Source organism: Phyllopteryx taeniolatus, chromosome 2 (assembly GCF_024500385.1).
Source record: "Phyllopteryx taeniolatus isolate TA_2022b chromosome 2, UOR_Ptae_1.2, whole genome shotgun sequence".
Lineage (NCBI taxonomy): Eukaryota > Metazoa > Chordata > Actinopteri > Syngnathiformes > Syngnathidae > Phyllopteryx > Phyllopteryx taeniolatus.
The window spans coordinates 8,093,773-8,121,443 of NC_084503.1; the positions used below are offsets into that span (position 1 = coordinate 8,093,773).

The 27,671-nt window shown below is 40.5% G+C and overlaps 1 protein-coding gene across 4 annotated transcripts; it reads left to right on the top strand.

The window, feature by feature from the left end:
- LOC133470207 (USP6 N-terminal-like protein) lies at positions 1–27,292 on the top strand. 4 transcript variants are annotated; one of them, XM_061758316.1, is made up of 15 exons: positions 2–228; positions 6,986–7,059; positions 11,576–11,780; positions 11,978–12,063; positions 12,147–12,186; positions 12,579–12,659; positions 13,064–13,171; positions 13,967–14,076; positions 17,199–17,247; positions 20,219–20,339; positions 20,578–20,672; positions 20,781–20,846; positions 21,545–21,644; positions 24,037–24,189; positions 24,426–27,292. In XM_061758316.1, exons 4-15 carry the CDS (start codon positions 12,059–12,061, stop codon positions 25,028–25,030), a joined length of 1,533 nt encoding a protein of 510 aa, XP_061614300.1. In that variant the 5' UTR covers positions 2–228; positions 6,986–7,059; positions 11,576–11,780; positions 11,978–12,058; the 3' UTR covers positions 25,031–27,292. The 4 variants fall into 4 exon arrangements, with proteins under 4 accessions (XP_061614279.1, XP_061614300.1, XP_061614292.1 ...); XM_061758308.1 differs by having other exon boundaries at positions 11,576–11,774; XM_061758295.1 differs by lacking the exon at positions 11,576–11,780 and having other exon boundaries at positions 1–228.
- The last annotated feature ends 379 nt before the right edge of the window (positions 27,293–27,671 follow it).

Sequence of the window (27,671 nt, forward strand, 5' to 3'; positions counted from 1 at the left end):
TCAGCACCTTTCCTTTTTCTCGTTTGTTCGCCTATGGCGCGCGTGTGTGTGTGACAATGCGCCTGTGCTGTCGATCGAAACCTATGGTTTGAAAAAAAAAAAAAAAAAAGACGCGAGGCTATTGTTGTCAGCCACTCAGCCAGGTGCTCACTCTCATCGAAGAATGCCCAGAGAAGTCGGAGTTGTGTTGTTTGCACGGATAGCGCAGAATTCCAACACAAAAAGACGGTAATGACTCCACTCGTTTTCTCCCCCTGTGTATATCTACAAATGTTATTAAACTACTCCCGACAAGATTGAAAGGATACGTTTTCCATCGCTCCGGTTTGCATCGGATGCTGCGGGTTTGTTTACCATCAGAATGCTCTGCATGCTCGTACGTAGCTGACTATAGGAATCTATTTTAAACCAAGCATCAAGAAGATGTGAGAGAAAATGAAGGGGGGGGGGGGGGGGGGGGGGGGGGAATCTAATCACAATCAAAAAAAATGTGGCAAACTGGATGTTAATGTTTATTCTTACTGAAAGGGTGAAGCTGCTGCTGGGCCTGCTGTGCTGTTATGTTATGTTACAGTACTGTACAGTACAGTCGCTCATATATGTCAAGATGGGAGAGGTTACAGTATCTTCAATTTTTGGTCAGTTTTGTTTGTAAAAAGGATGGGGTGGGAAAGACGTTCTACTGATTTATTCACGATTTGATTGTTTACAATTGTGTTGTGTGGCCACTTAAAAATCTAAATCGGTAGCTTGAACAAAGGGAAGATAGGAATGTTTTAGACTACAAAAAAAAAATCAGAGAATGTGCATCTGCATCGAGAGTTCCATCATGTATGTTTTGTGTTATTCCTCAAATCCTTTAAAAATGATCAGATGATGAAATGCGGGCTGACGTTCAAGATGTGGTCTTAAGCAGTGTTGTGAGGTCCCCAGAAAGTGGGTAGATTCTGTCCTGATCTTGACAGACACTGAGCCTCCACACACATTCCACTAACCGCTCTCCATTGCACACATTTCTGTCTGTCAAAGTCAGAAAGGTTAACCGAGAAGTAATATTAAGTAAACCTCGGCCTTTTGTCCAAAACGTGGAAATGCATTGGTAGGAAACTATATTTGTGGATGAAAAATGTTTATTGCAGTCAGCAGTCTCAGTTTCTCAATTCAGTCTCAGCTGGTTCCACCTAAACGAAGAACAACATGACCTGAGCTAGCGTATATCCACACTGACTGACACTATGGCATCTCCTGCGGGCAGCATTATTCCGCTCAATGCAAAAAACTGGCACCAAAACAGGAGTTCAGAACATCCTGACGGCAATCCTTCCAACACCAACCATCCAGCCATTTTCTGTACCGCTTATCCTCACGAGGGTCGCGGGCTGCTGGAGCCTATTCCAGCTATCTTCGGGCGGGAGGCGAGTTACACCCTGAACCGGTCGCCAGCCAAGATATTTAATGTTCAAACTGATCAACTTGATGGTTTTTAGAAAATAATAATTCACTTAGAATTTTATGGCTGCAACACATTCCAAAAAAGCTGGGACAGGTAACAAAAAAGACTGAGAAAGTTGAGGAATGCTCATCAAACGCCTGTTTGGAACATCCCACAGGTGGACAGGCTAATTGGGAACAGGTGGGTGCCATGATTGGGTATAACAGGAGCTTCCCTGAATTGCTCAGTCATTCACAAGCAAAGATGGGGCGAGGTTCACCTCTTTGTGAACAAGTGCGTGAGAAAATAGTCCAACAGTTTAAGGACAATGTTCCTCAACGTACAATTGCAAGGAATTTAGGGATTTCATCATCTACGGTCCATAATATCATCAAAAATTTCAGAGAATCTGGAGAAATCACTACATCTAAGCGGCAATGCCGTAAACCAACATTGAATGCCCGTGACCTTCGATCCGTCAGGCGGCGCTGCATCGAAAACCGACATCAATGTGAAAAGGATATCACCACATGGGCTCAGGAACACTTCAGAAAACCAATGTCAGTGAATACAGTTCGATGCTACATCCGTAAGTGCAACTTGAAACTCTACTATGCAAAGCAAAAGCCATTTATCAACAACACCCAGAAAGGCCGCCGGCTTCTCTGGGCCCGAGCTCATCTAAGATGGACTGATGCAAAGTGGAAACATTTCCACATTTCAAATTGTTTTGGGAAATTGTGGACGTCGTGTCCTCCGGGCCAAAGAGAAAAGAACCATCCGGACTGTTGTGGACGCAAAGTTCAAAAGCCAGCATCTGTGATGGTATGGGGCTGTGTTAGTGCCAATGGCATGGGTAACTTACACATCTGTGAAGGCACCAATAATGCTGAAAGGTACATACAGGTTTTGGAGAAACATATGCTGCCATCCAAGCAACGTCTTTTTCATGGACGCCCCTGCTTATTTCAGCAAGACAATGCCAAACCACATTCTGCAAATGTTACAGCAACGTGGCTTCGTAGTAAAAGTGTGGGGGTACTAGACTGGCCTGCCTGGAGTCCAGACCTGTCTCCCATTGAAAATGTGTGGCGCATTAAGAAGCGTAAAATATGACAGCGGAGACCCTGGACTGTTGAACAGCTGAAGCTGTACATCAAGCAAGAAAGCTTCAACAATTTGTGTCCTCAGTTCCCAAAAGTTTATTGAATGTTGTTAAAAGAAAAGGTGATGTAACACAGTGTTAAACATCACCCTGTCCCAGCTTTTTGGGAACGTGTTGCAGCCATAAAATTATAAGTTAATGATTATTTGCTAAAAACAATAAAGTTTATCACTTTGAAGATTAGATATCTTGTATTTGTAGTGTATTCAATTAAATATAGGTGGAACATGATTTGCAAATCATTGTATTTTGTTTTTATTTATGTTTAACACAACGTCCCAACTTCATTGGAATTGGGGTTGTACAAATCAGGATGGCTGAAAATCCTTTTAGATATTTGGTAATTATGTGAGGGAGTTTGACGTGTCAAATTCTATGATAATGCAGATTAACTTCAGATTTTATATAGTCACGTTAAAATATCTTGCACAATTGGTCAAACCCACAGACAAGGAAAAGATGAGCAATGGAGTTCATGCAAACATTATGAATATGTGATGCAAGAGAAAAGAAAAATTAAATGCTACAACATTGCATGCAAATGTGTGCAACAAATAACAAAGAAGCTGAAGCAAATTTGAGAGAACAAGGCAGGCGAATGAGGTAACTGAACAATGAACAAAGCATCTGACAGGCTTGAACAATGGATAAAGAACAAAGTGTTGAGAAGTAAACGTAAGTACACATAATAAATAATATAAATAAAAATAATATGAATACAAATAATAAATTATAATAATACGAATAAAAATAAATTGGAGACTCTAATTTGCCCATAGGTGTGAATGTGAGTGCGGATGGTTGTTTGTTTGTGTGTGCCCTGCGATTGGCTGGCAACCAGTTCAGGGTGTACCCCGCCTCCTGCCCGATGATAGCTGGGATAGGCTCCAGCACGCCCGCGACCCGAGTGAGGAGAAGCGGCTCGGAAAATGGATGGATGGATAATAAAAATAATAAACAAAGCAAGTAAACAAAATACAAATATAACCAAACATGTTAATAATCTAACCCTAACCCTAATATACAGTATTGGGCAAAACCAAAGTTTTCAAGAAATCTCTTCTGTATCCCATAGGAATGTTACAATTTTCATAACAAACAAATAACACCCATGTTTAAGTAGACATCAGGAAAACAGCACCTCGAGAGTAGCCAGGATGTAGACCAGCATTTCTCCGACTCCATCCACGAGTATCCATTTATTTTTTTGTCCTCAGCGTGTTTACAAAGATAAGTAATCAAACTGAAAGACAGTGCGTGAAGACATTTCTGTGCAGATTTTTTTCAACCCCTGAATTTTTATTCAGAGAACTTTCCAGCTGGTGACTGAATTATGTAGTTGTTTTTTTTTTGTGTGTGTCAGTTGTAAAGCCAGCGTTTCACTGAAATTCATAAGTGTTAATGTCAAACTGCTGTCTTCTGCTCTCTCTCAAAGTGGGCGTCCACCCTTTTTCGTGGAATTAATGCCAGAGTTCTGCTCTGATTTAGTGCTTATACCGAATGCAGATGGTTCTAATATATGCTTCAGAAGAAAGCTACAGCATCATTTTAAAGTTGGTGGAAGATTGGCCTGCTTTAAGTTGTTTTATATACAGTACTATGTTCAGTTGATTTTCTTTAACATATGAGGAGTATGCTTCCGGACCTGCTCATATGGCTGGGCCGTCGGATAAGGGCCTTTAGTGAATTAGTTTCATGTATGTAAGTAACATTTAATTTAATGTAATGTGAGCAGGATTGGAACGTGCCAAATGTGAGCTGAATCAAAACATTACCCATAATTAAAAATAAATGTTTGTCAGGTTTCTGCAGTTTTTCTCTTGGGTTCCAATCCCAGTTCGGCAACTGAGCAAAACCTTCTGAATTCCAGGTGCTAACCAAATCCAGTAAAAACTGGTAAACGGTCTGTCCCAATAAACGCACCCAGACTAATACAAGGGTGAAAAGAAAAATGAATAACACCCCAATGTTTTTAACATTTAGGTTACCTTCCTTAACTGTAGGTAATGAGCAACAAACAACACAGTTGACTATGATGGAATGTGATTGTATAGCTCTGTAAACAACCACCATAAACAAAATTAAAAATATGTACAGGTAATAGATGAGTACCCCTGGCAGAACCGTATCCGCAGTGCTTTTCACAGCCAGTCTGCCAATGCCCCCTCTGCCAGTCAGTCACGGCCACCTATTCAGAGTTTTGCTGATGACTCACTCATTCCCCGATTGTTAGTTACGTGCCAATGCAAGCCTCTCTGACACTTTTCCCTGGATTGTACTTCTATTCCCGACCCTGTCTGCCATTGACCCTCAAACCTCGTTGTTTTTCCAGAAATTCCGTTAGTCATTTTCCTGTCCCTGTGATTGTTTGGCGTTTTGCTACAATGACAACGAATTGTGAGTTTCCTCATCTTGTGGATTATGGAGCCTTACGTGACCTGTCTCCAAACCCCTTACCAAATTTTGGAAACTTTGTCAGGGCTTTGAAGTTTACTGCCTCCAAAAACCCTTCCCAATCTTCTTCTGGACATTGACATTAACTACTTGCTCTTTATCTGGACTTTGAAGTTAACTGCATTGCGACTTACCCATTTGTTGCTGGACTAGTTGCAGTGATTATTTGGATAAGTTTGGATTCAGCACATCAAAATTGTCCTCAATCGGCTAAAAAAAAATCTTAGACAACAATTTGTCATAGACCAGTATAATAAATTCCGATTAAGTTTCTATTCAGTTTCCATGGCGAAATGCATTTTGATAACTTACAAATCATACCATTGACCATTCTGTTTCATCACAGAAATGTGATTGTTTTTCAGAAAAATCAACTGTTATTTCACTTTCACACACAAATATATCTATATAGATATCTATATCTATATCTATATCTATCTATATATATATATAGATGTGCGCGTATGTGATCTGTATATATAGATAGATATATATATATATTTTTTTTTTGTCCTGTGTTGTTGCATGTCAAGATTGGCACTGATGGTACTGCCATAAGTGGAAAGCTGCACACAGAATGCAGATTAAGCAGGGTTAATACCCTGATTCTATTGTTTGGGGATGATTTTGCATGATCCATTTGGTTGTGGCTGGGATTTGTTTGATCGGGAAAGTGGGCCCCAGATAGATGTTGAGCTTTCAGCTTTCACATCACGCTATGAATGGCTGTTTTCTTTGCTGGGGACCAACAACGCAGCTAATTCGCAGCCCATTTTTCTTGTCTGTTCCATTCCCTACTCTATGCCAAGAAAACAATTACCGGCTCTTCTTATTGTTCTGAGTAAAACAACTGCCAACATGCTACATCTAACTGTTTTGAAGAACATATGGTAGTGAGATTTTTGAGGGCTTTTTCAAGGGTGTGTGTGTGTGTGTGGGGGGGGGGGGTACTATAATGTATTGTTATTTTCCTTAAAATGCATAATAGACTATTATAAGACAACCCACATGTACAGCCAGAACTCTTCTGCAAACACAGTTACATTCGAGGTGTCTCAGAAAAGTTCCACGACTAGCGTCACATAATAAATATTTCAAACCCAAACTACATTTGACCCTTCACTGTGGGCCAGATGATCAAACATCACATCTCCAAAGAGATTCTGTGGCATTTGCTTCATTCAGTGTGTGAGGAAAGGGCAGAGTTGTGGCAAGACAACTCATGGTTGCTTCACAATGGCAACACGCCGGCTCACATTGCCCTGAGCATTCGACAGTTCCTGGCCGAGAAGAATATTGCCATGCTGGAGCAACCCTCCAACTCACCCGACCTTGCTCCATGTGATATTTTTTCTTTCCCAAGCTCAAGGGGGTCAACATGCTGACCCGTTTTGGGGACATGGACAACATTAAGGTGATCGTGATCATGGATGAAGAATCCTTCCAGGAGTGCATGAAGGCATGGCAGGAAATGCTTAGGGGATTGATTCGACTCTAGGGATTGCTTCGAAGGGGAAAACTTGTAGTTTGTATTTGAAATTTGTCTTTCCCCTGGTATGTTTGTTTCTACTTAGAAATAAACTGACACACTCAAGAGTATGGGCCCAAAGTGCTTTTCATTGTTTAAATGTGGTCTTAGGTGTCTTAAGTGCTGTTAAAATTGGTAGATCCAAATTTAGTTCACTGATAAAGCTGAAACACTTTTCAAATGACAGGCATGGTGCCCTTTCTTTGGTTTAGTGAGTCATAATACAGTATGTAGAATAATAATGCTAAACGCCTTAAACCACCAAAGTTACTCTGAAAGACAAAATTGACAGTTATAGAATAATTGCTTTTGAGCTTTTTCTCTTAATACATGGAGTCTAATACTCTAAGGTTTTGCTTTCGCTTTTTATGTCTGTCTCTTACTGATTTTGCTCTCTTCTTTACAGATATTGACATGAGGAAAGACATTGAGACATTAATAGCTGAGGAAAGAGCTGACATCATTTTGAAATATGCTACGGTGAGTCGATGCCTTAAAGCATAACATAAATTCAATTCTGTATTTGGTTCACATGAAATACAGATCTAACCCAACATTTTCTATAGTATTTCACTTAAGACCATTTTAAAGTTATGGATAAACTACAGTGGAACCCTTCCTTGAGCCGTCATCTCATTGTGGTGGAGGGATTTGTGCGTCCCAATGATCCTTGGAGCTAAGTTGTTAGGGGCTTTATGCCTCGGGAAGGGTCACCCAGGGCAAACAGGTCCTAGGTGGGGGACCAGAAAAAGAATGCTCAAAAACCCTCTATGACAATGACAATAAATGGACGTGGTTTTCCTCTGGAGCCAGGCCTGGAGGTGGGGCTCGATGGAGAGCGCCTATTGTCCGGGCCTGCACCCATGGCGCCCGGCCTGGCAAAGCCCGAAGAGGTAACGTGGGTCCACCCTCTCATGGGCTCACCACCTGTGGGAGGGGCCAAGGGGATTGGGTGTGGATAGAGCTGGGTGGCAGCCGAAGGCAGGGAGCTTGGCGATCCGATTCCCGGCAACAAAAACCGGCTCTCGAGACATGGAATGTCACCATTTGCACACACATTCACACCTACGGACAATTTACTCTTCAATTAACCTACCATGCATGTTTTTGGAATGTGGGAGGAAACCAGACTACCTGGCGAAAACCCACACAGGCACGGGGAGAACATGCAAACTCTACACAGGAAGGCCGGATTTTAACCCGGATCCTCAATACTGTGAGGCAGATTTGCTAACTGGTCATCCACCGTATTTGCAAAGGATTCCGCTGTGAACAAGAAGTTTGTCCGCAACAAGCAGTGGCAGACAAAACAGGTCAAAGGAATAAAAAAAACCCAAAACAAAGGCTTTACTGAGAGTATATTTGATAATTTGTTCAACTCAGAGGGGCCAGCAGCCAGCTTTTATAGTGAGGGCTTCTAACCTTCTTCCCCTGGGAAAACCACTTATTTGTTAGCGTTACCACAACCAAATGATTGACATACATATAAAAACACTGGAATAAGTCTACCACCACCATACAAAAGTATCGTTTATGATTATTCACACTCTTTTTCTAATCATTTACTAGCAAAACAAATCAATTTACCGATTTAAAATCATAGTCCAAAACAGAACATGAATAAATAATTACTACTGCAATTACTGCACTTTATTTTAATGATAGTTTGTTTTCCTAGGCGGAACGGTGCCCGACTGGTTAGAGCCTCTGCCTCACAGTTCTGCGGACCGGGGTTCAAATCCCAGCCCCGCCTGTGTGGAGTTTGCATGTTCTCCCCGTGCCTGGGTGGGTTTTCTCTGGGCACTCTGGTTTCCACCCACATCTCAAAAACTTGCGTGGTAGGTTAATTGAAGACTCTAAATTGCCCATCGGTTTGAATGTGAGTGCGAATGGTTGTTTGAGTCTATGTGCCCTGCGATTGGCTGGCAACCAGTTCAGGGTGTACCCCGCCTCCTGCCCGAAGATAGCTGGGATAGGCTCCGGCACTCCCGTGACCCTACTGAGGAGAAGCGGCTCAGGAAATGGATGGAAGGATTTTTTCCTATACAATACTCTTTAGATAGATAGATAGATAGATAGATAGATAGATAGGTAGAATGTTGTGTATAAAAATAATAGCTGGAGCGGGAGGCGTTTACGGGCTTGCTGGTCTTCAAAAGGTAGGTCCGGGCTAGCTAGCTTGCTGCCTCCAGATGAGTTCACAATTGTCATTTAAAATGAATAAGTGGCGGGCCAGCGTTAATATACTGTAGGTACGTAGTGGCCACTCCACTGGCCAGACACAATGTCGTACTAGCCTGTCTATGATGCGCGTATGTGATCTGTATGTACGCAATGGTGTTGTTGATAATAGCGTCTCCTATCTGGAAGAAGCAGTCAATTATGTTGCAGCAGGCAGCCAATCACATTGCAGTGGGTCGCTTTTAACTCCAAATGGAATTCATAACAATGATTGAGACGCTTGTGACGCTTGGATGAGATGAGAACAAACTAGTGTGGGCGTGCGCAGGTGGATGCATTTGTTTCCAGAAGGCATTTACAGTAGTTGTATAATATGTTGTGCATCTGATGGGAGAATGAGGACCAAGAGTATTAGTTAAAATGACATATGAAACAGATAAAAAATAAATGATTAGGCTATATGTGACTATTCAACGAGGTAAAACAACCTTCTTTATGTGTTCAGATGATGCTGGTCCTGCACCAATGTTTCAACAAACTGAACAATGGTCAATCAGCCATAAATCACATCAACGCTCATTTTTATCCTCAGTATACTAGAGTGACAACAGTATCCTCTCGTATTTGTTTCAGAACAAATAGATAGATACAGTAAGCAGACAGACAGACAAGCTTAGAGATGAATAGATCAATTAGTAACTATTTTAAAAAAAAAAAGTTGGATTGCTCATCAGGGTGCTTGGTGGTTTTACAGAAGCTAATGTAGAGATGAAAGATGGGGAGTGAGGTTAAATTTAGCTCAATGTCTGACTTGTGAGGGGGGTGTGGTGGAGGGCTCTGCTCTGTCTAGCCATAGCAACAGCTGTGACACACTTTACACTGATTGACTTTCACAGATTTCTGGCTAAATTCCCAGTGAGAGAGATTTATACATTCTAATGCAGGTATCCAGTTGGAGCACAGCTGGAACAAAATAAAGCTCACAGCATGTGACTGTGTTCGTCTAAACTAACTGCTAACCTTCTTTTGCATGTCTCCCTCTGATACATCCCGCTCAATAGATACTTCTATCCATCCATCCGTTCTCAATACCGCTTATCATGCTCAGGGTCGCGGGGCGCTGGAGCCTATCCCAGCTGACTCCGAGTGAAAGGCAGACTACACCCTGAGCTGGTCGCCAGTCAGTGGCAGGGCACATATAGACACGGAGAACCATTCGCACTCACATTCACATCATCACTGAGTCGGAACTGAACCCATGCTGCCCACACAAAAGTCAGGTGAATGTACCACTACACCATCAGACACTTAGATATCTGTAATGCCATAAAAATACTCCTGACAAAACTAAAAATGAATATATTTTAATTCATCCACCATGAGTGTTGACTGCATAATATCAGAATATAATTGCAAGAAAAACCCTATTCCTTTTTGCATTTTTACAGAATGTGTTTGACCTTTATTTTGTTTTTTTTCAGAAAATTAGGCCTGGGATGCACAGAAATGTAAATTAACATTGTAAATATGACTGACACAACTTCTTACTTGGATGGACATTGGCTTCTTCACGTGATATGTATTACTGGATATATTACATGTATGTTCTTTATTAACCTTTTGAGGTAAATTAAGGCAAATTTGTATCCTGGTATTAGTCAACATGGCTATTTTAAGGTTGCCAGCACAAATTTCTTTATTTCTTTATTTTAAACCAAAACAGACAATTCCACTGTGTGACAGACCTGGAGAGTGCTTGTGAATAGAGTTGACATAGTTTCATTTTGGCAATTTATTGTTGAAAGTAGCGATTGTAAATGTAATTTACTATAGTAAAGCCCTCGGCCGAAATGCCCGAAATCACTCATTAACCACTATATATTGCACTGTACAGTGGTTACGCCATTTTATAGAGGTGTCCGAATGCTGAGTGATCAAATTCAGAGCACTATGTGTAGCGCACTCAACATTTCCCACAAAGCATCGCAAAAAGTAGTGACCAACCGATGGTCCCTCACCATAATGCATTGCCTCTTCAGAGAAGAAGTAGAAGAATGGCAGGACTAGATGCGTCGCAGACGGAAGGAGTGAAGTGAATTTTTCGTATTAATGTAACTTTTCAACAAGGCTTCGATTGTTGGGATTTTTATAGCAACGTACAGTAACAGTTCGTTTTAATAATGTGCAGCAATCTTGTTTTTTTTTTTTACCCACCGCAACAGCCTACTACTTTGTTATTGTGTGACAGCTGTAACATCTTTAACTGAGCGTCGCGTAGTGTCCAAAACTTTTATGAGAGGGAATCAGATTTGTGAGCTCACTACATAGTCCACAATATAGTAGAACAGGTTCTAGGTGAGGGACCAGACAAAGCACGGCTCAAATAACCCCTTATGATGATAAAAATAAATGGACCTAGTTTTCAGCTGGGATGAAAATCAGCACCTCCAAAGACCTGAGACCTGAGGCCATGGTCCTCAGTTAGAAAAGGGTGGAGTCCCCTCTCCGGCTCAGGGAGGAGAGCCTGCCCCAAGTGGAGGAGTTCAAGTATCTCGGGGTCTTGCTAGGGAAAAATGGAGCGGGAGATTGACAGGCAGATCGGTGCAGTGTCTGCAGTTATGCAGACTCGGTAACTATCTGTCGTGGTAAAGAAAGAGCTGAGCCGAAAGTCAAAGAACTCGATTTACCTGTCGATCTACTTTCCCACCCTCGCCTATTGTCAGGAGCTGTGGGTCATGACCGAAAGAACAAAATTGGGGATACAAGGGGCCGAAATTAGTTTCCTCCAATGAGGCCTGTCCGGTCTCTCCCTTAGAGATAGGGTAAGACGGGGACGACGCAGAACACGCCGGAGAGACGACGTATCTTGGCTGGCCTGGGAACACCTCGGGATCGCCCCGGAAGAGCTCGATGAAGTGGATTGGCAGAGGGAAGTCTGGGCTTCCCTGCCTAAGCTGCTGCCTCCATAACCCGACCTTGGATAAGCAGAGGAAAATGGATGGATTGATCGAGATGTACATGTATATATGTGTGTGTGTGTGTGTGTGTATATATCCATCCATCTGAGCCGCTTCTCCTCACTATATATGCACACACACACCAAAATATATATTTTTGATTCCATGTGACATGAATCAAGTAATAATACATATATTTTTTTTCAGGCTTAGTTTGATATATGACATAAACCTGGAGGTATGCATGTTTGTGTCTCTAGGGCAGACGGGGTGGGGTCGAGATTGACCCCTGGGAAGATGCTGACTACAACCTCTATAAAGTTATCGATCGCCTCGGCTTCATGCAGTAAGTCCATTTTTAATGGATTTTTAATATCTTTCTGTTACATGGTTGAAATAATCTCTTCCTCCTATTTCTTTTTTTCACAGTGAAGATGAGCTCCCCGCACCAACTGCAAATGAAGAAAAGGTACAATGTTGTGCAAGTTATCATGTATCAAGTTGAAGTCGCCCTGTGAAATATCGAGCTTCTGACATAGTATCAGAGGCAGGTACCAGAGGCAGAAGGGTGTCTGTGTGTAAGGAATGTGCGAAGTTTAACCCCCGAGACTCACTGCTTTGTGTTGATAGTTGGCACCGATGTCCCCACCCATCGAATTATCTGAATGTGCAAATCCGCAATGGGTGTGTGAACATGCACATACTGTAGCTCTTTGGTCAGTTGTGTCTGCAAATAAAAGCTAGCTTTACTGTTATAACCCCCCTGCTGTGGAAATTTACTGGCGAAAGGCAGTTTGAGTAGTACCAGAAAAAGTCATTCCTTATGTTGAGTTGTTTATTGTATTGGGGTTTTTTTCACAGGTGAAGCAACTGGAGGTAGAGAGAGCAAAGAAATGGCTGAAGATGGTAAAGAAGTGGGATAAATACAAAACCAGTGACAGGGTGAGTAGCAATGAACACGTCCAAAAGAGGAATGATGAGAGAAAAGTATGTCTAACCCTGAAAGACAATGGGCTCACATTATAGACTGAATATACATAAAAACTAGCGCTAAATGCTGATTATCATGGTAAGACATAGTTTATTTAGAGATGCTTTGTGCTATGTTCAGCAGGTTGTTTCTCTTTTAATATTTTTGACATGATCCATGAGTTATTTACTCTTGTCTGGTAATCTTGGCTAATCACAGATCCCTTAATACAGTACATCTGTTAAGATTGCTTAACTTTATTGCTGTGGACCCTTTCAAAACATTGACAGTTCAGTTATGAAGTTATTCATGTCTCACTAGAACTTTTGGCTTTGTATTTGCTATATTTTTACGATCCTCACCTCCATGCTGTCAGATGGTGAAACGGGTGTACAAAGGCATTCCTGTGCAGCTTAGAGGTCGTGTCTGGTCTCTGATGTTGGATGTGGAGAAGACTAAAAAGGACAATGAGGGCAAATATGAGGTAAACGTAATCATAATGTGAATATGCAAAAGTGTGCGTGTGCGGTCTATATATTGGTAATACACTCCACAAAAGAGGACACAAATATTTCTTTATTGTTGGCAATGACTGTAGTAGTGAAAGCAACAGCAGAACATTTTACCTTTTTAAAATTATGGAAAAAAATAGGCATTGATACGTTAAAGAAAACAATTATTTAGTGGATCAATAGATCGTAAACACCAGTAGGACACCTGTCTTTTTTTGTTTCATCAATATTTATCTGTTCCCCATAAGAGACATTCAATAGGTGCTGTACTGTGACAATGTTTGGACATTTCATTTGTGTGGATGCCTATATTCAAGCCAGTATTGTTTCTGTAAATATTATGCTTAATGTTTAGGTCACAATTAAATAGGATGCAGTCAAGGCTGTTCACCATTTTATAGGAATTACTGGCTCTTGCATAATCAAACTGGAACGACTTAGAGGTGTGGCATTCATGTACAGTGTCATTACTTGATTCATATCACATGGAATCCCAAACATACAGGTATGAACATTTTCCCAATGGTGTTGACAACGAATTTGTGGGCTTGCAGTGCTTGCGCAAGATTTCGTCTGATTGCAAAATCACTCATTCACCATGCCAGCATTATTTGTCAGGGACTTGCTTGTCTAAGGCTTGTCATAAATTAGCAACAATTTGGACAATACAATGTCCGTTGTCTATGCTGAAAAGGTGTGATGGAACAGTTTGTAAACATTTGAGTATTTTAACCTACCCGGAATGTCCTAACTGCTTGTTATCCCAGAAAATGAAGGAGCAAGCAAAACAGTACTCATCGGAGATCAAACAGATTGACCTTGACATCAACAGGACCTTTCGCAATCATATCATGTTCATGGATCGCTTTGGAGTCAAGTAAGTGTCAAAATTACTTTAATTAACAAACAGATAAATCAACAAAAGGATAACCTAAAAAGACAACTCATCACAAAATGTTAAAGTAAATAGTCTGCCATATTTGTTGCGTTTGTTTTTAATTTGACCATCATCAGAACTTATTTTTCAAAGATATACCTTTATTGTAATATTCTTTCACACTTACTAGCTTTAGATGCATGATTTCATGCAGTTTCATGTGTTATTATTATTATTATTATGTGGAATTACAGGCACTCAATGTGTCTAGCGAGTGATCCCGAGTGCTACTTCGGTGGTACAAACTTTCAGGTCATCCAGTGTTGCAGGAAGTGGGAGTCCACAACGCTTGTATCTAGAAAGGAAGACGTCACAAGCCATTAGGTCCGCTGACATTGCAGGCCACTTACACAACACCTGATTGTTTTACCCAGCACAGCCCATCCATCTGTTTGCCAGGTGCTCATTGAGAAATCTCCTTACAGGAATGTGTGTGGCAGTGCGTCATCTCGCAGAAAAAGGTAGTTGCCACCACCAGCAGGTAGTTGTGAAAACGTCCAATTGATTAGCATCTCTCAGTAACTTACGTTTTCTTTTCATTTCAACGCTATATAAGGAACCGATGCTACAACAGACAATTGAGGAACAAATCTCTAATGTACAGCATCACAGTATTTATAGCTAATGCTAATTTCCAATGCCTGTCCCTAGAAGGGCTTTTAAAGTCATATCAAAACTGTTGGAACAGTCAAATTAGAAGTATACACATTTAAACTTGGCCAGTTCATTCCTCAAATAAGAAGAGGCCATAAATTGTATCAAGGTCTGATAGACTAAAAATAAAAAGTAAAGAAGCAGGAGTTGAGACGGCATCGAGGGACTCCATATTTACCAATTCATTTGAATTTGTTTAGATATCATTGCGGTCTGTGACTCTTTTGGTAATTGTATATAACGTTTGAAGACATATCATAAAAAAAACCAAAAAAAAACCCACTGGCTATTTGATTTGCGGTTTAAAATAAAAATAACAAAATAGAAAAACATTTCATTTCTAAAACGAAAATAGCATATAGCATGGGACACAAATAGAAAAATGACCTGTATATTTGTTTTGGATTGGCAGTGCTCATGCTAGCTTGGGTGACAGCGTGGTACCTGCACATGCCAACCGTTAAAAAACAATGAAAAAGAACGAGGGGGCGCAATTATCTTTGTGGAGCAGTTGTGGAATGAATCAAATTAGTGGTGGAGATGGAACATATTGTCTTCATTTGACTTACCGTATTTTCACGACCACAAGGCGCACTTAAAAGTCATAAATTTTCTCCAAAATGGACGTGGGCGCCTTATAATGCGGCGCGCCTTATGTGTGCCCCGAGTTCCAAAATGTGTAAATGTTGTTGTGTGACTTTGATGAGCGCTCCGCTTGACTGACTGGGAGCATTTCCTGCCGACACGCTGCTTATAAAGAGGAAGGCGGACGTGACTGACGACAGCATGCGGACGTTAAAGGGGGAATTTAAAATTGAAAATCAATCCCTTATTCAACTTTTCCTTACTCGCTTCAGACAGGTTTTTCTATTTTAAAACAAAAATCAAATAACCAGTTGTTTTTCCATTTTTATTATCTGTCTCCAAAAGTTATATCCAATTTCCAAAAGAGACACGGTCCCATTCCATCATGAAATCAGGGAGTGGTTTTTTTTGTTGTTTTTTTTTTTTTGTGGTCACCTTGTACATTTGAAACCTCACCATGAGCTAAGACGGAGAGCGAAAAGCAGGCTATGTTTTGCACAGCAGGTTTGAGTGGAATCTGTTGCTCTAACAAAGTGCAGTCATTGTAATAGATCGCAGCCCTATTTGGAAGAGGCACTGGAAAATAAGGAGCAGCAAATAGTCACTGTATTTAACTGTGTAATGTACATTTCAATCATAAAAGTGCAGTGTTAGAGAGCGAAGGCTTGTCCTCTGTGGCCACTTTGTAGTTCATCGATTAAGGTCGCCTCACTGTAGGTTTGGGCGGCGAGGGTTAGTCTGATGTCCCAATTTATGGTTTAGAATCTCTATATTGCAGATACAGATGTCATCTGTTCTGCAATAAAATGAATTCCACAGTGAAGTAAGTGCGAAAGAAGGAGCAGTGGTTTGCAGCCTTGAGGTATTTCTGATTGTGAAATTACAAAGTACCTGAAAGGAAACAAGTACAAAGAAAAGCAGAAGCTGTTACTGAGAGCTCACCTTGCCATCTTGCCTTGCTCTTTTTAAAAAAATTTTTTTTTAATGCTTTGCTCAGATTGGCTGGGTTACCGACTTGCACAGTCTTTTGAGGTTGAACACAATGTTTCTGGGATGTGGTCAACCTCCCATATGTTTGCACTTTAAAGCATTTTTTAAAATTTAGCATTGATTTATCCATGTAAGACAATTGAGAACAGATTCTCATTTGCAATGCTGACCTGGCAGTAGAAGGCAGAGTAAAACAAAGCAAAATTGTGAATTTATCTGAGAAATCTATACATCTCTTTATTAATATATATATATATATATATATATATATATATATATATATATTAATTGGAAAAAAGTTATCAGCTGTATAATAACATTAAAAAAAGGAAAGGTTGCTCAAAGTGAGGCGACCTCAGGCAGTTGTCATACAAATGTCAAAAATACTGCTGAATAATAAACATAAAAACAATAAATTGTGTTCTTATCCCTTAATTTGATGACATGAGGCAGGAGGTGAGGTTCATGTGTAGAGGGTCGTTAGTGTTTGACATAATACATTTGGTCGAATTCCAGATTTTATGACTGTACAAGGCTCCACTGGACTGTAACACTAATTGCGGAGATTGCTCTGAAATGTGCCGATTCATCATTTGGAAGACTTCATTCTAAGTCAGCCATCATCATAACTTCTTAGCAAAGAATAATGATGCCAGTTGTTATTGCTGTTTGTATGTTTGAATCTGAAAGGAGGATTTAGGTGTGCAGTTTTGGCTTCCAGGCAATGGGCACAAGCTTATTATGTGCACAGAACAATACAAGGTAAAAGTACTGGTAACTGACATTTTTCTATCCCGATTCTTCCTTTGCACTTGTCTTCCTTTTTTTTGCAGACAGCAGTCTCTCTTCAATGTTCTGTCAGCATATTCAGCCTACAACACAGTAAGTGGCCGCTTTGCCTACTATACATCACAAAAACCACTCATGTAGAAGTTGAACTCATTAAACTTGAAATAAGATGATTAAAATCTCTATGAATTTCATATCGACAGTATTTCCTGAGTGGGATTATTAGACACACACTGAAATTGTATGTAACCCGAAAATGACGAGATACATTACAGTAGTATATCACCACATAAGACAAACTTGATGTTGGACTTTCCTAAAAAACAATGACGGTGCTACACATTATTCAACATTTCATTATTATAGTGTTTGCATTATTTTGCTGTCCTGAGAATGTTTCCATCCATTTTCTGAGCCGCTTCTCCTCACTAGGGTCGCGGGCGTGCTGGAGCCTATCCCAGCTGTCATCGGGCAGGAGGCGGGGTACACCCTGAACTGCTTGCCAGCCAATCGCAGGGCACATAGAAACAAACAACCATCCGCACTCACAGTCACGCCGACGGGAAATTTAGAGTCTCCAATTAATGCATGTTTTTGGGATGTGGGAGGAAACCGGAGTGCCCGGAGAAAACCCACGCAGGCACGGGGAGAACATGCAAACTCCACACAGGCGGGGACGGGGATTGAACCCCGCACCTCAGAACTGTGAGGCTGACGCTCCAACCAGCCGGCCACCGCGCCGCCCTGAGAATGTTGAATTCATAGTAAAAATTTACAGCTGGCTGTTTACAGTTATGTTTATTTTTAAAATAATTAAATTGATTTATTTTTATAAAAGAAAAGCAGGTTTATTATGTTTTTAACATTCATTTACGGTGGAAACTTTAGCCACATGCTTTGGAGGTCTTTAAAACACAGAGAAGAAAAATGTGCACCCAGACTGCATGGCCATGGTTATACACATAAATGTTTGAAGTCTTCAATGAAAAAAAAATCTCTTTTTTTATAACCACTCTTTTTCTGGAAGGCTGTCGGGTGGTATACAGTAACGGGGCTGGCTGAAGGAGTAATGGACCTATAAGGGATGTCAAGAAATGTGAAAATTTAGCTTGATGAACAGAGAAAGGCGGTACGGTGAACGACTGGTTAGAGCGTTTGCCTCACAGTTCTGAGGACCAGGGTTTAATCCCTGGCCATGCCTGTGTGGAGTTTCCATGTTCTCCCCGTACCTGCGTGGGTTTTCTCCGGGCACTCCGGTTTCCTCCCACATCCCAAAAACATGCATGGTAGGTTAATTGACAACTCTAAATTACCCATAGGTGTGAATGTGAGTGCAATGGTTGTTTGTTTATATGTGCCCTGCGATTGGCTGGCAACCAGTTCAGGGTGTACCCCGCTTCCTGCCCGATGACGGCTGGGATAGGCTCCAGCACGCCTGTGACCCTAGTGAGGAGAAGCGGCTCAGAAAATGGATGGATGGATGGATGAACAGAGAAAATTGATAGAGTAAATTATACACAGTAAATGTTATTCTATCCCACACTTTCACAATGAAATTTGCAAATTACAAGGTATTTTACCTCCTGTCACATTTCTTCATCAATCCATACTAGACTTTAGATACTAGACTAGATCGGCTTCATCTGTATCGGTAATTAGCATTTTATGCTGATCGACCGATCGGCTTTAATGTCATAATTCACCATTCATAATTTGATCGGCTCTGCGGCCGATAATTAGCATTTTATGATGATCGACTGATCGGCTTTAATGTCATAATTCACCATCCTAATTTGATTGGCTCCGCAAAAGACATTTACTCCGCGTCGCCATCGTGTACAGTATATTTGAATCCAAAAGCTAGTATATTTTTAGCCTTGTCACGTCTCTTTTGATGTACTACTGTAAAAATCTGACAGCGAATAAAGTTATTATTTATACAACACGTCTGAGACAGACAACATGTAATGCGTGGATTAGACTACAAGACAAATTTGGTGTTACATGATTGTACTATGTAAGACTACTGCAGGCATGCACTGGAAAGGAGAGGAATGAAGATTAGCCAAAGTAAAACAGAATATATGTGCATTAATGAGAGACGTGGAGGGGGAAGAGTGAGGCTACATGGAGAAGAGATAGCGAGGGTGGAGGACTTTAAACACTTGGGGTCAACAGTCCAGAGCAATGGTGAGTGTGGTCAGGAAGTGAAGAAACGAGTCCAACCAGGTTGGAACGGGTGGTGCAAGGTGTCACGTGTGTTATGTGACAGAAGTGTCTCTGCTAGGATGAAGGGCACAGTTTATAAGACAGTTGTGAGATGATGTACGGAGTAGAGACAGTGGCACTGAAGAGACAACAGGAACCAGAGCTGGAGGTGGCAGAAATGAAGATGTTGAGGTTCTCTCTAGGAGTGACCAGGTTGGATAAAATTAGAAATGAGCTCATCAGAGGGACAGCCAAGGTTCGATGTTTTGGAGACAAAGTTAGAGAGAGCAGACTTGGATGGTTTGGACACATCCAGAGGAGAGACAGTGAGTATATTGGTAGAAGGGTGATGAGGATGGAGCTGCCAGGCAAGAGAGCTCGAGGAAGACCAAAGAGAAGGTTGATGGATGTAGTGAGGGCAGTTGGTGTTAGAGAGGAGGATGCAGGAGATGGAAAAGGATGACACAGGGGACAACGGGACAAGCCGAAAGGAAAAGAAGAAGAAAGACTGAATTATGAGTTTCAGTTCATTGTTCATTTCTCCAGACATTTCATTATCTAGTTATTTTATTATTATTATTATTATTATGAAGGGGGGTTTGTAAGCATTGTTATGATGCCATTCCTGTATAGTGTAAATTAGTAACAGATGTTGGAAAGTGTAAGCAAGGAAGGAGAGGGGATGTTTGAAATTAGGTTCACTTCAGCTGTTGGCTGCAACTACTGTGCGCAATGCCACAAAAACACGTTGGATTTGGTCATCCTGAAGCTGTGCTGCACCATCAGGCTTGTCATGAGCCAAAAGCTGTGGAAAGCCCACTATGTAATTGTTTTCACTTTGTCCTCTGGTCTGCAGGAAGTGAGCTATTGCCAGGGCATGAGTCAGATCGCTGCACTGCTGCTCATGTACATGAATGAGGAAGATGCCTTCTGGGCTCTGACACAGTTGCTGACCAACCAGAAACATGCCATGCATGGTGAGACGATGTTTTGACGTTGACGCATGCGTGTTGTGATGATGTGCTCCCAAGAATAATAGGAAATAGTCATTTTGAAGTCTGTTGTATGTTGCTCTTGAGGTGTGCAGGGCAGTGCAACTTCCTGCCGGGTGTGCTGCTATTGCTCTTTCAAACATGGTTGGATGTAATTAAACAGTTTCTCTACTGTCTTGCCTTACCCACAACTCACCCCATCCCCATTACCCTCTTCGTCAAGGATTTTTTGTTCCCGGGTTCCCCAAACTTCAGCGATTCCAGGCACATCATGATCAGATCATTTCCAAACTGATTCCCAAACTAAAGAAACATATGGTGAGATGTGAGAGTGTTATGTAACAGTACAGACACAGTGGAGTGTACAATGTTTCCATGCTATAAATGATAAGATTACTGGTTTAACATTCGCGTGTTTCTCTGCAGGATAAGGAACAGATGTCTGCAGGAATTTACAGTACTAAATGGTTCTTACAATGTTTCATTGACAGGGTGAGTAAACTGACCAAAATACGTTATAGTGAAGAAATTATCCAGACAAGCTTAATTAACCCATTCATTCATCAAACAAGAGTTTGTCTTTACCCTTTTTCCTCCCCATAATCTTAATACTTGAGTCTTTTTGAATTCTTCAAGATGTTTTGGACAATTTGATGCTTACATCATTGTGGGAACAGTTTGGGCAAGACCTTTTTCTGTTCCAGCATGACAGCAAAATTTGTCCATAACCTTGACCTCAAGCCCATCAAATACCTTTAGTTGAATTACATCTTCTGATTCTGAACAAGAACAGAGATAGTGAGACATCTGGCACTTTTCACCTATTAATTGATAAGTGTACATTTTCCAGTGGTCCATTGCAAATCCGTAGTCAGAGTAGCTTTTAAAAAGGTGGTATCCTTACAGCAAAACCCCGGTGATTAGTTTTTTTTAAATCTCTGGAATATTGCATCATAAGCAATATGAACTGTTCAACTAGCCCAAACCAATTCAGGCCCAGAATCCTGCGGTGGTGGTTTGGCACCGTTGGGCCACTGTCAGCACTTCTCTTTCCCACTGAGTCGTCTCTCTGCTTAGATTGAGTCTGCGGGCCTCTGAGGTTTGAAGCAAAACCAAAGAAATCGCCTGATTTTGGCCAGAAGGAGAACCCACAAATTCAATAACTCTTAGTGATGATGTGATTTTTGCAGACACCGTTTACTTTGACCCTTCGCCTATGGGATGTTTTCATACTGGAGGGAGAGAGGCTCCTCACTGCCATGTCTTACGCCATCTTGAAGATACACAAGAGTAAGATGTCAAACAGCTTGCCATTATTATTGTCAGCATTTTACCACACCCTTAAATGTAGCTGATTATTTTATCTTCACCTCTTATTTATTTCTCTAACTACAGTATTTTAAGAAAATAACTTTAACTAATTAACAGTATGACGAATTGAGATATTATTAGCCAAATAAAGCAGCATAATAAACAGCTTCGTATTTGATTGCACATACTGTAGCAGCCAATCACCAGGATTAGTTTGGATTATTATCACAAAATGAAGATGTGATGGAGTTTAGGAAGAAAGTTGTAATCACATTGTAACCTGAGTACAGATTTGACTTTAATGATAATAATGAAATTAGAAGTTATTCATATGCAGTCCAATATATTCTAGGTATTCAAAAATACAGTTCCATGTAAGTGAATCACAACAGTCACGCTAACATAGCCAAGCTTCATTATTACAAACATGCAAACACCAAAGGCATGACAAAGGTGACAAATAAAAAATACATTTTAGGGCGGGGGTCTGGGGGGGGGATCCCATTTTCTTTTTTCTTTTTTTTTCTTTTTTACATAAGCAATCTGGAAGACTGAAGAGTACAATAAGGCAAAAAAAGAATCACGCAGAAAAACTTATTTACACCGCTGAAGTCCATGTTGATAGCATCCTCCTCTTTAAGCACTCTCATTCTGGAAAAGGAATGACAAAAATCATTGTCTGTTTCACTTCATTTTTCACTATTACCAACTTCAAAGGCTAATCCCAAATGCATCCTCCAGGAAAATATTAAGTACAATATGTTTCTGTTTTTATTGGCCATTTCTGAATTTGATGTTAATTCATTCAGTGTTGTGACATAATCCTTAACATCGCTCCGTCGCTTAATACATTTAACATTAACATCCGTAAACTAATTCGATAATTGTAGGCGCGTTTCCGAATTAATACAAGATGTACTAGCGGATCAAATCTTGTCGCAGATGTTACGTGTGTTTCGCAGTTCTGCTGGGACCCCAACCACGGCCACGACCCGCAGCACCTCAACGCAAAAATGCAAAAGACTAGTGCAACAAATACGACACTGGCTGATCTGATGAGCAAAAATGTTGCTTAAACATAAAATTAGCAACAGAGGATGTCCAGTCCAGGGGGCGGTAGAGTAGCCAAATATTGTACTCAAGTAAGAGTACTGTTACTTGACAATAATGTAACTCAAGCAAAAGTAAATAGTAGTCCTGCAACAAATTACTTGAGTAAGAGTAAAGGGTACACAGTGAAATTATTACTCAAGTACGGAGTAAATAGTGAGTAACTTCTTTTTTTTACCACAGCAAGAAAATCAATTAAAAAAAAAAAAAAAAATAAAAAAAAACAAAAGTGAATGTACAAATTCTGATGTTGTTGTGTGTGTGTGTGTGTGTATATGCACAGTCAAAACTACAACAACATAATCTGCAATTTACTGCATGGTGTTTTCTAAAGTTATAAGTGAGCTGAAATATCCACGTTTGGCCAGACAGTGCCAGACAAATACTACAATACATGGAAGCTTTTTGTTGTTGTTCGTCTAAATGTAAACAAGAGTAGCGTGCCGTTGCCTTCATGGTGACGATGACCTTTCCAACATGGCCGCCACGTACGCACGACAGTCAGCGGGGCAGGCTTATCTAGTGTTAACATATGCACGGGAAGCCCAATGGAAGACGCTGTGTGCGGTCATGTGACTTTCTTGTGTCGTTTGATTGGTGAACTAGACTTAAATAATTCTGATGGCTTTTTTGTCGCTTAAAGGTTGGGTAAGTGTTGGTTTTACACGTGTTGCCCCATATTTCCACACAATGAATCATATTTGGCAGTAACAGTGTACAATGTGTATAATGACTTCTTATTCAAGACATCCTTGGTTTTATGAAGAATAACTATGGTTTTTGACATGTTGGATTTCATGTTACATACATGAGACTTCCAACGTAGTTAGTTTATCAGCAATTATTACTCCAAAGAATTTATTTTCAACGCAATTTCGGTTTTCTTGCATACATTTTTTCAAAAGACAATTTTAGGTGTAGTTTACAGACATATGGAATATATGTTTAATTGTCATGTAATATTGTATTTAGCAAGGGACACATTTGGACTTTTGGTGCTTTAGCCGTTGCAAGTTGTTCAAGTGTTTTATCTGAAAATAGAGACAGAATCAGCTCAAACCGTTAAGTGGCAAATGACTTTGAACTAAATCTTTTTCGTAAAGCTAAGGTGAACTGTAGCAGAGACAATTTTTTTCTGGGCTTATCCATTTAAAAGGGGTCTGAAACAAATGCAAAATGATCGCATTTGATAATAAGCGTAAACCATTTGTGTTTCGTAATGAATAAACTTCACATAAACTTAGTGTGTATATTTTCACAGAGCGTCTCTTGAAGATGTCTTTGGAGGAGCTCCGAGAGTTCCTGCTGGACGGAATTGCTCAGACCTTTTTTTACAGCGACGACATAGTCATTGAGCAGCTGCAGGCCTCTATGACTGAATTACGGAAGATGAAGCTGGATCTTCCTCCACCAGGTACATAACTGCTCAACTCAATGCTGACTGATTGTGTCTTGTTTTAGTGCAGCAACAACTTATGCACTGAGCATTAAAGCATGTCGTTAACCTACCCAAACTAAGCTGTCATGCAAGCTCCACACAGAAAGACCTGAGGCAACACATATTCGACCTGAATTTTTTTTTTTTTTTTAGTTCTAACCAGTCCAGATGTGCTCCCCTCACAATATACTGTATTCCACTTGTTTTCTCAGGGAAGCCTGAAGAGTTGCCACGTAAGCCTTTGGGCCAGGAGCTGCCGGTGCTGCCGAGTCCACTGGAGCCCTCCAGAGGAAAGGGCTCCTCAGCCAGTGGTTGTCCCAAAGCAGGACTCGGCCTCCACATCATACCCAACCAGCCAGATTCCATATCTCCAGACCAGAGCCCCTCCAAAGACATCAATGATCTACATCCTGTTGATGATGAAGAGGTCCCTCTTCCTTCCCCAGACCCCATCATTATCCATAGTCAGGCCCTGTATACCTCAGATGACTTCCCACTTACTGGGCCACCACCTTACGAGCCCCCAGGGTTCCAGGCACCCAGAACTGCTGATCGCCTCTCACAGTCTTATGAGTGGAGGGTTGAGGTGCAACCTGATGACTCAGGACGCCCTGATATCCACTCGACTGACAACCACACTCTTGCGACCGTTAGCACTGAGGGATCCTCCAGCAGAGTCCTGAGGACTCTATCAGCCCCCATAGTTCTTGCTCAGTCAGAAAGTGAGATGACAGCAGAGATAGGGGAGGGTAGTTCCCTGTTCCAACTGTCGGATTCTCTCTCCTCCAATAGGACTCTGAACCAGGATCGGCCTTGAACACTTTATGCCCATTGTCTGACACCAGCTCATTATTGGTACTCTCCATGTACATACAATTTTACCTGCCTTGTACACATGCTTTGCTGTGTGAAAAGGCTAGCACTAGGTATGTTCGCATCACATTCTGCGGTGGTGTTCCCCATACAGTACTATTATCGCATACAGTATCTTAAAACCTCAGCTATTTACTATGAAGCAGAAGGAATACATTAGGTTATTTCAGGTTCAACCCTAATTTCTCAGGGCCACACCCATGGTTCACACTTAAGAGACATTGATGCTTAGGTGTTGTAAACATGAAAATAACATTGACTTGCTGATGAGTAAACAATATATTTTGCACATATGCGCACACACACACAGGCACACACGCACAACTACAAATGACTATGCGTGCCGGTCATTTTTACAGTGTCAGGTTTGCAGCTTAATGATATGTGGTAGAGAAAAGCTTATTATCAGCCCCACAAAATTATGGGGCTTTGAAGAGGCCCTCTGGTTGTAATGCACTTGCTTTTTCATGCAAGCCTCTGGGATATATGATGCGCTTGACCCAGATTTGGTCTTTGTCCTTCAGGATTCAAAGTGTTTATTGTCATATGAACTTTGTAGTAATAGATGAATCAGAGGTCAAGGGGATGCCCCAAACCTTTTGAATTGCAAAAACATGGGGGGGGAAAAAATGTTCTTGTATATGATGCTGATCAAGATCAAAGACAGATTGCTAATGTTCATGTAAACATACTCATATCCTGTTTAGCTCAGTCTGATTGATTTGTCAGATTATCAGTGTCGGGCAATTATTTAAAAGGTGGCATTTCCAGTTGCAGGACCAATCATTTTCAAAATCATTTGACCAAATCAAAGGGTGATTTCATTATTTTTTATTAACATTTGATGAATGAAAATACTGTAAAATTAATTTCTGTTATTAAGCTCACTTATCAGTTGAAAAAATGGAACACTTGTGATATGATATCTGCATGAACAGCTAGGGTATAATGGTATGGGGCTTCCTGGAGGCAGCATCTGTTTTCTTGCTGATCTACATTGTACACCTACAGTCAACCACAAAAATGTATGTAATGTGACTTCACTTCAAGTTAACATGAGGTACTCAATATGGGAAGATTAGTTTGAACAAGTTAAATCGTGGTTTGGGTAGGTCTTTGAAATTCTTCAATTACTGCAATTAATACATCCATCCATCCATCCATTCTCCGTACCGCTTGCTTATCCTCACTCGGGTTGAGGGTGTGCCAGCAATTGAAAGTTGTGTTAATCAAAAATGTCAATTTAGAACTCATTTTTGAACCTAGTCAGTTACAGGTAGAAGATTCTTGAAAGGTGTGCTCATATGGGAGTTTTTTTTTTTTTTTTTAAAAAGACGCTTTTAGAGTGACTAGTTCCGCATTTAAGAAGAGATACCTATTTTTAATGATTTATTTGGCTTAACTTAACTGACAGACAACCTAAAAATACCTTCTTCCCCATGTATTCATAAGAAATTAGGATAATTTTTCATATCCCATTGTGAACTTAAGAACCACATTAAGCTTTATGTCATGCTTTTTCAAGGGGAGAAGAACTCAAACAGAGGCATAGCCCTTATTAAATTAAAAAAGAATAAAAAAAAGGGAAAGGGTTTGCTTGCCCTTTTAATTTCTTGTACTGATATCTTGATGCCTTATTTGGAGCGATATTGCTTCTTCTGTGGTCATGATGAATGAAACACAGTAACAGAAGAGGATGCACAATAAGACAACAACAACGTTGAACTTGAGGTCTCTGCCATGCTAAGATGGCTCACTGTTAAAGTTGCACCCAGTGAAACTTTTTACTCACTAAAATATTGTTTTACTCTTTAATTACCTGATTCCATCAATACTCGGAATATTTAAATGGGGAGCACTCATTTCCATTTTTTAAGCTGATTCTTTTATTATTATTATTTATTTATTTATTTTACATTGCGTGACACGCCTTTGCTCGTAACAAGGATGTTTAGATTATTAGTGGACATGTTAAATATATAGGACTAGCAGGCCTTCAACTGTTTTCATAGAAAAACGTTAAAAAGCTGACATCTTGTGCTTGTTTTTGCTTACGCGCAGTTTTAGCGAAGCGGCGGAATAGAACTCTGCTGGCCATAATTGTCTTTCCATTTCATATCATGTATGTTGAAATATCAAGCGCATTTTTATTACACGTATAATGTTGTTAAACTCTGATTCTTAAATATTAAAACGTTTGCGTACAGTCTGTGTGTGGTGGTATTGTCTACTAAATACTGACTTATGCACTGACGGGAGAATGTGGCCCACAGTGAAGATGAAGTCAAATTAAACTGGAACTGTTTTTATCCTGGATAGGGGTACACTTCTGTTGTGACTCAGATGACCAAAAAAAACAAAAAAAAAAACAACCTGCTTCCTAGCTACTGTAGATGTGTACACACATTTTGGACATCATTAGATAAAGAAGAAAGTATATAGTTGGCGTCCTGTTGCAGCTTTCACGTTTTTAGATAGCTAGATAGAGAGAGAGAGAGAGATAGAGAGAGACGAGCTAAAAAGCAATTCAGATTCTTTATTCATACACAATGGAAATTCACTGTTCCTGAAGGCAAGTTTCCACA

Coding starts and splice junctions, on each gene's coding strand:
- LOC133470207 (XM_061758295.1), top strand. CDS start 6,994: ATGAGGAAAGACATTGAGACATTAATAGCTGAGGAAAGAGCTGACATC. Junction 7,060..11,977: donor TCATTTTGAAATATGCTACG/GTGAGTCGATGC, acceptor TTGTGTCTCTAG/GGCAGACGGGGTGGGGTCGA. Junction 14,077..17,198: donor ATGGATCGCTTTGGAGTCAA/GTAAGTGTCAAA, acceptor TTTTTTTTGCAG/ACAGCAGTCTCTCTTCAATG.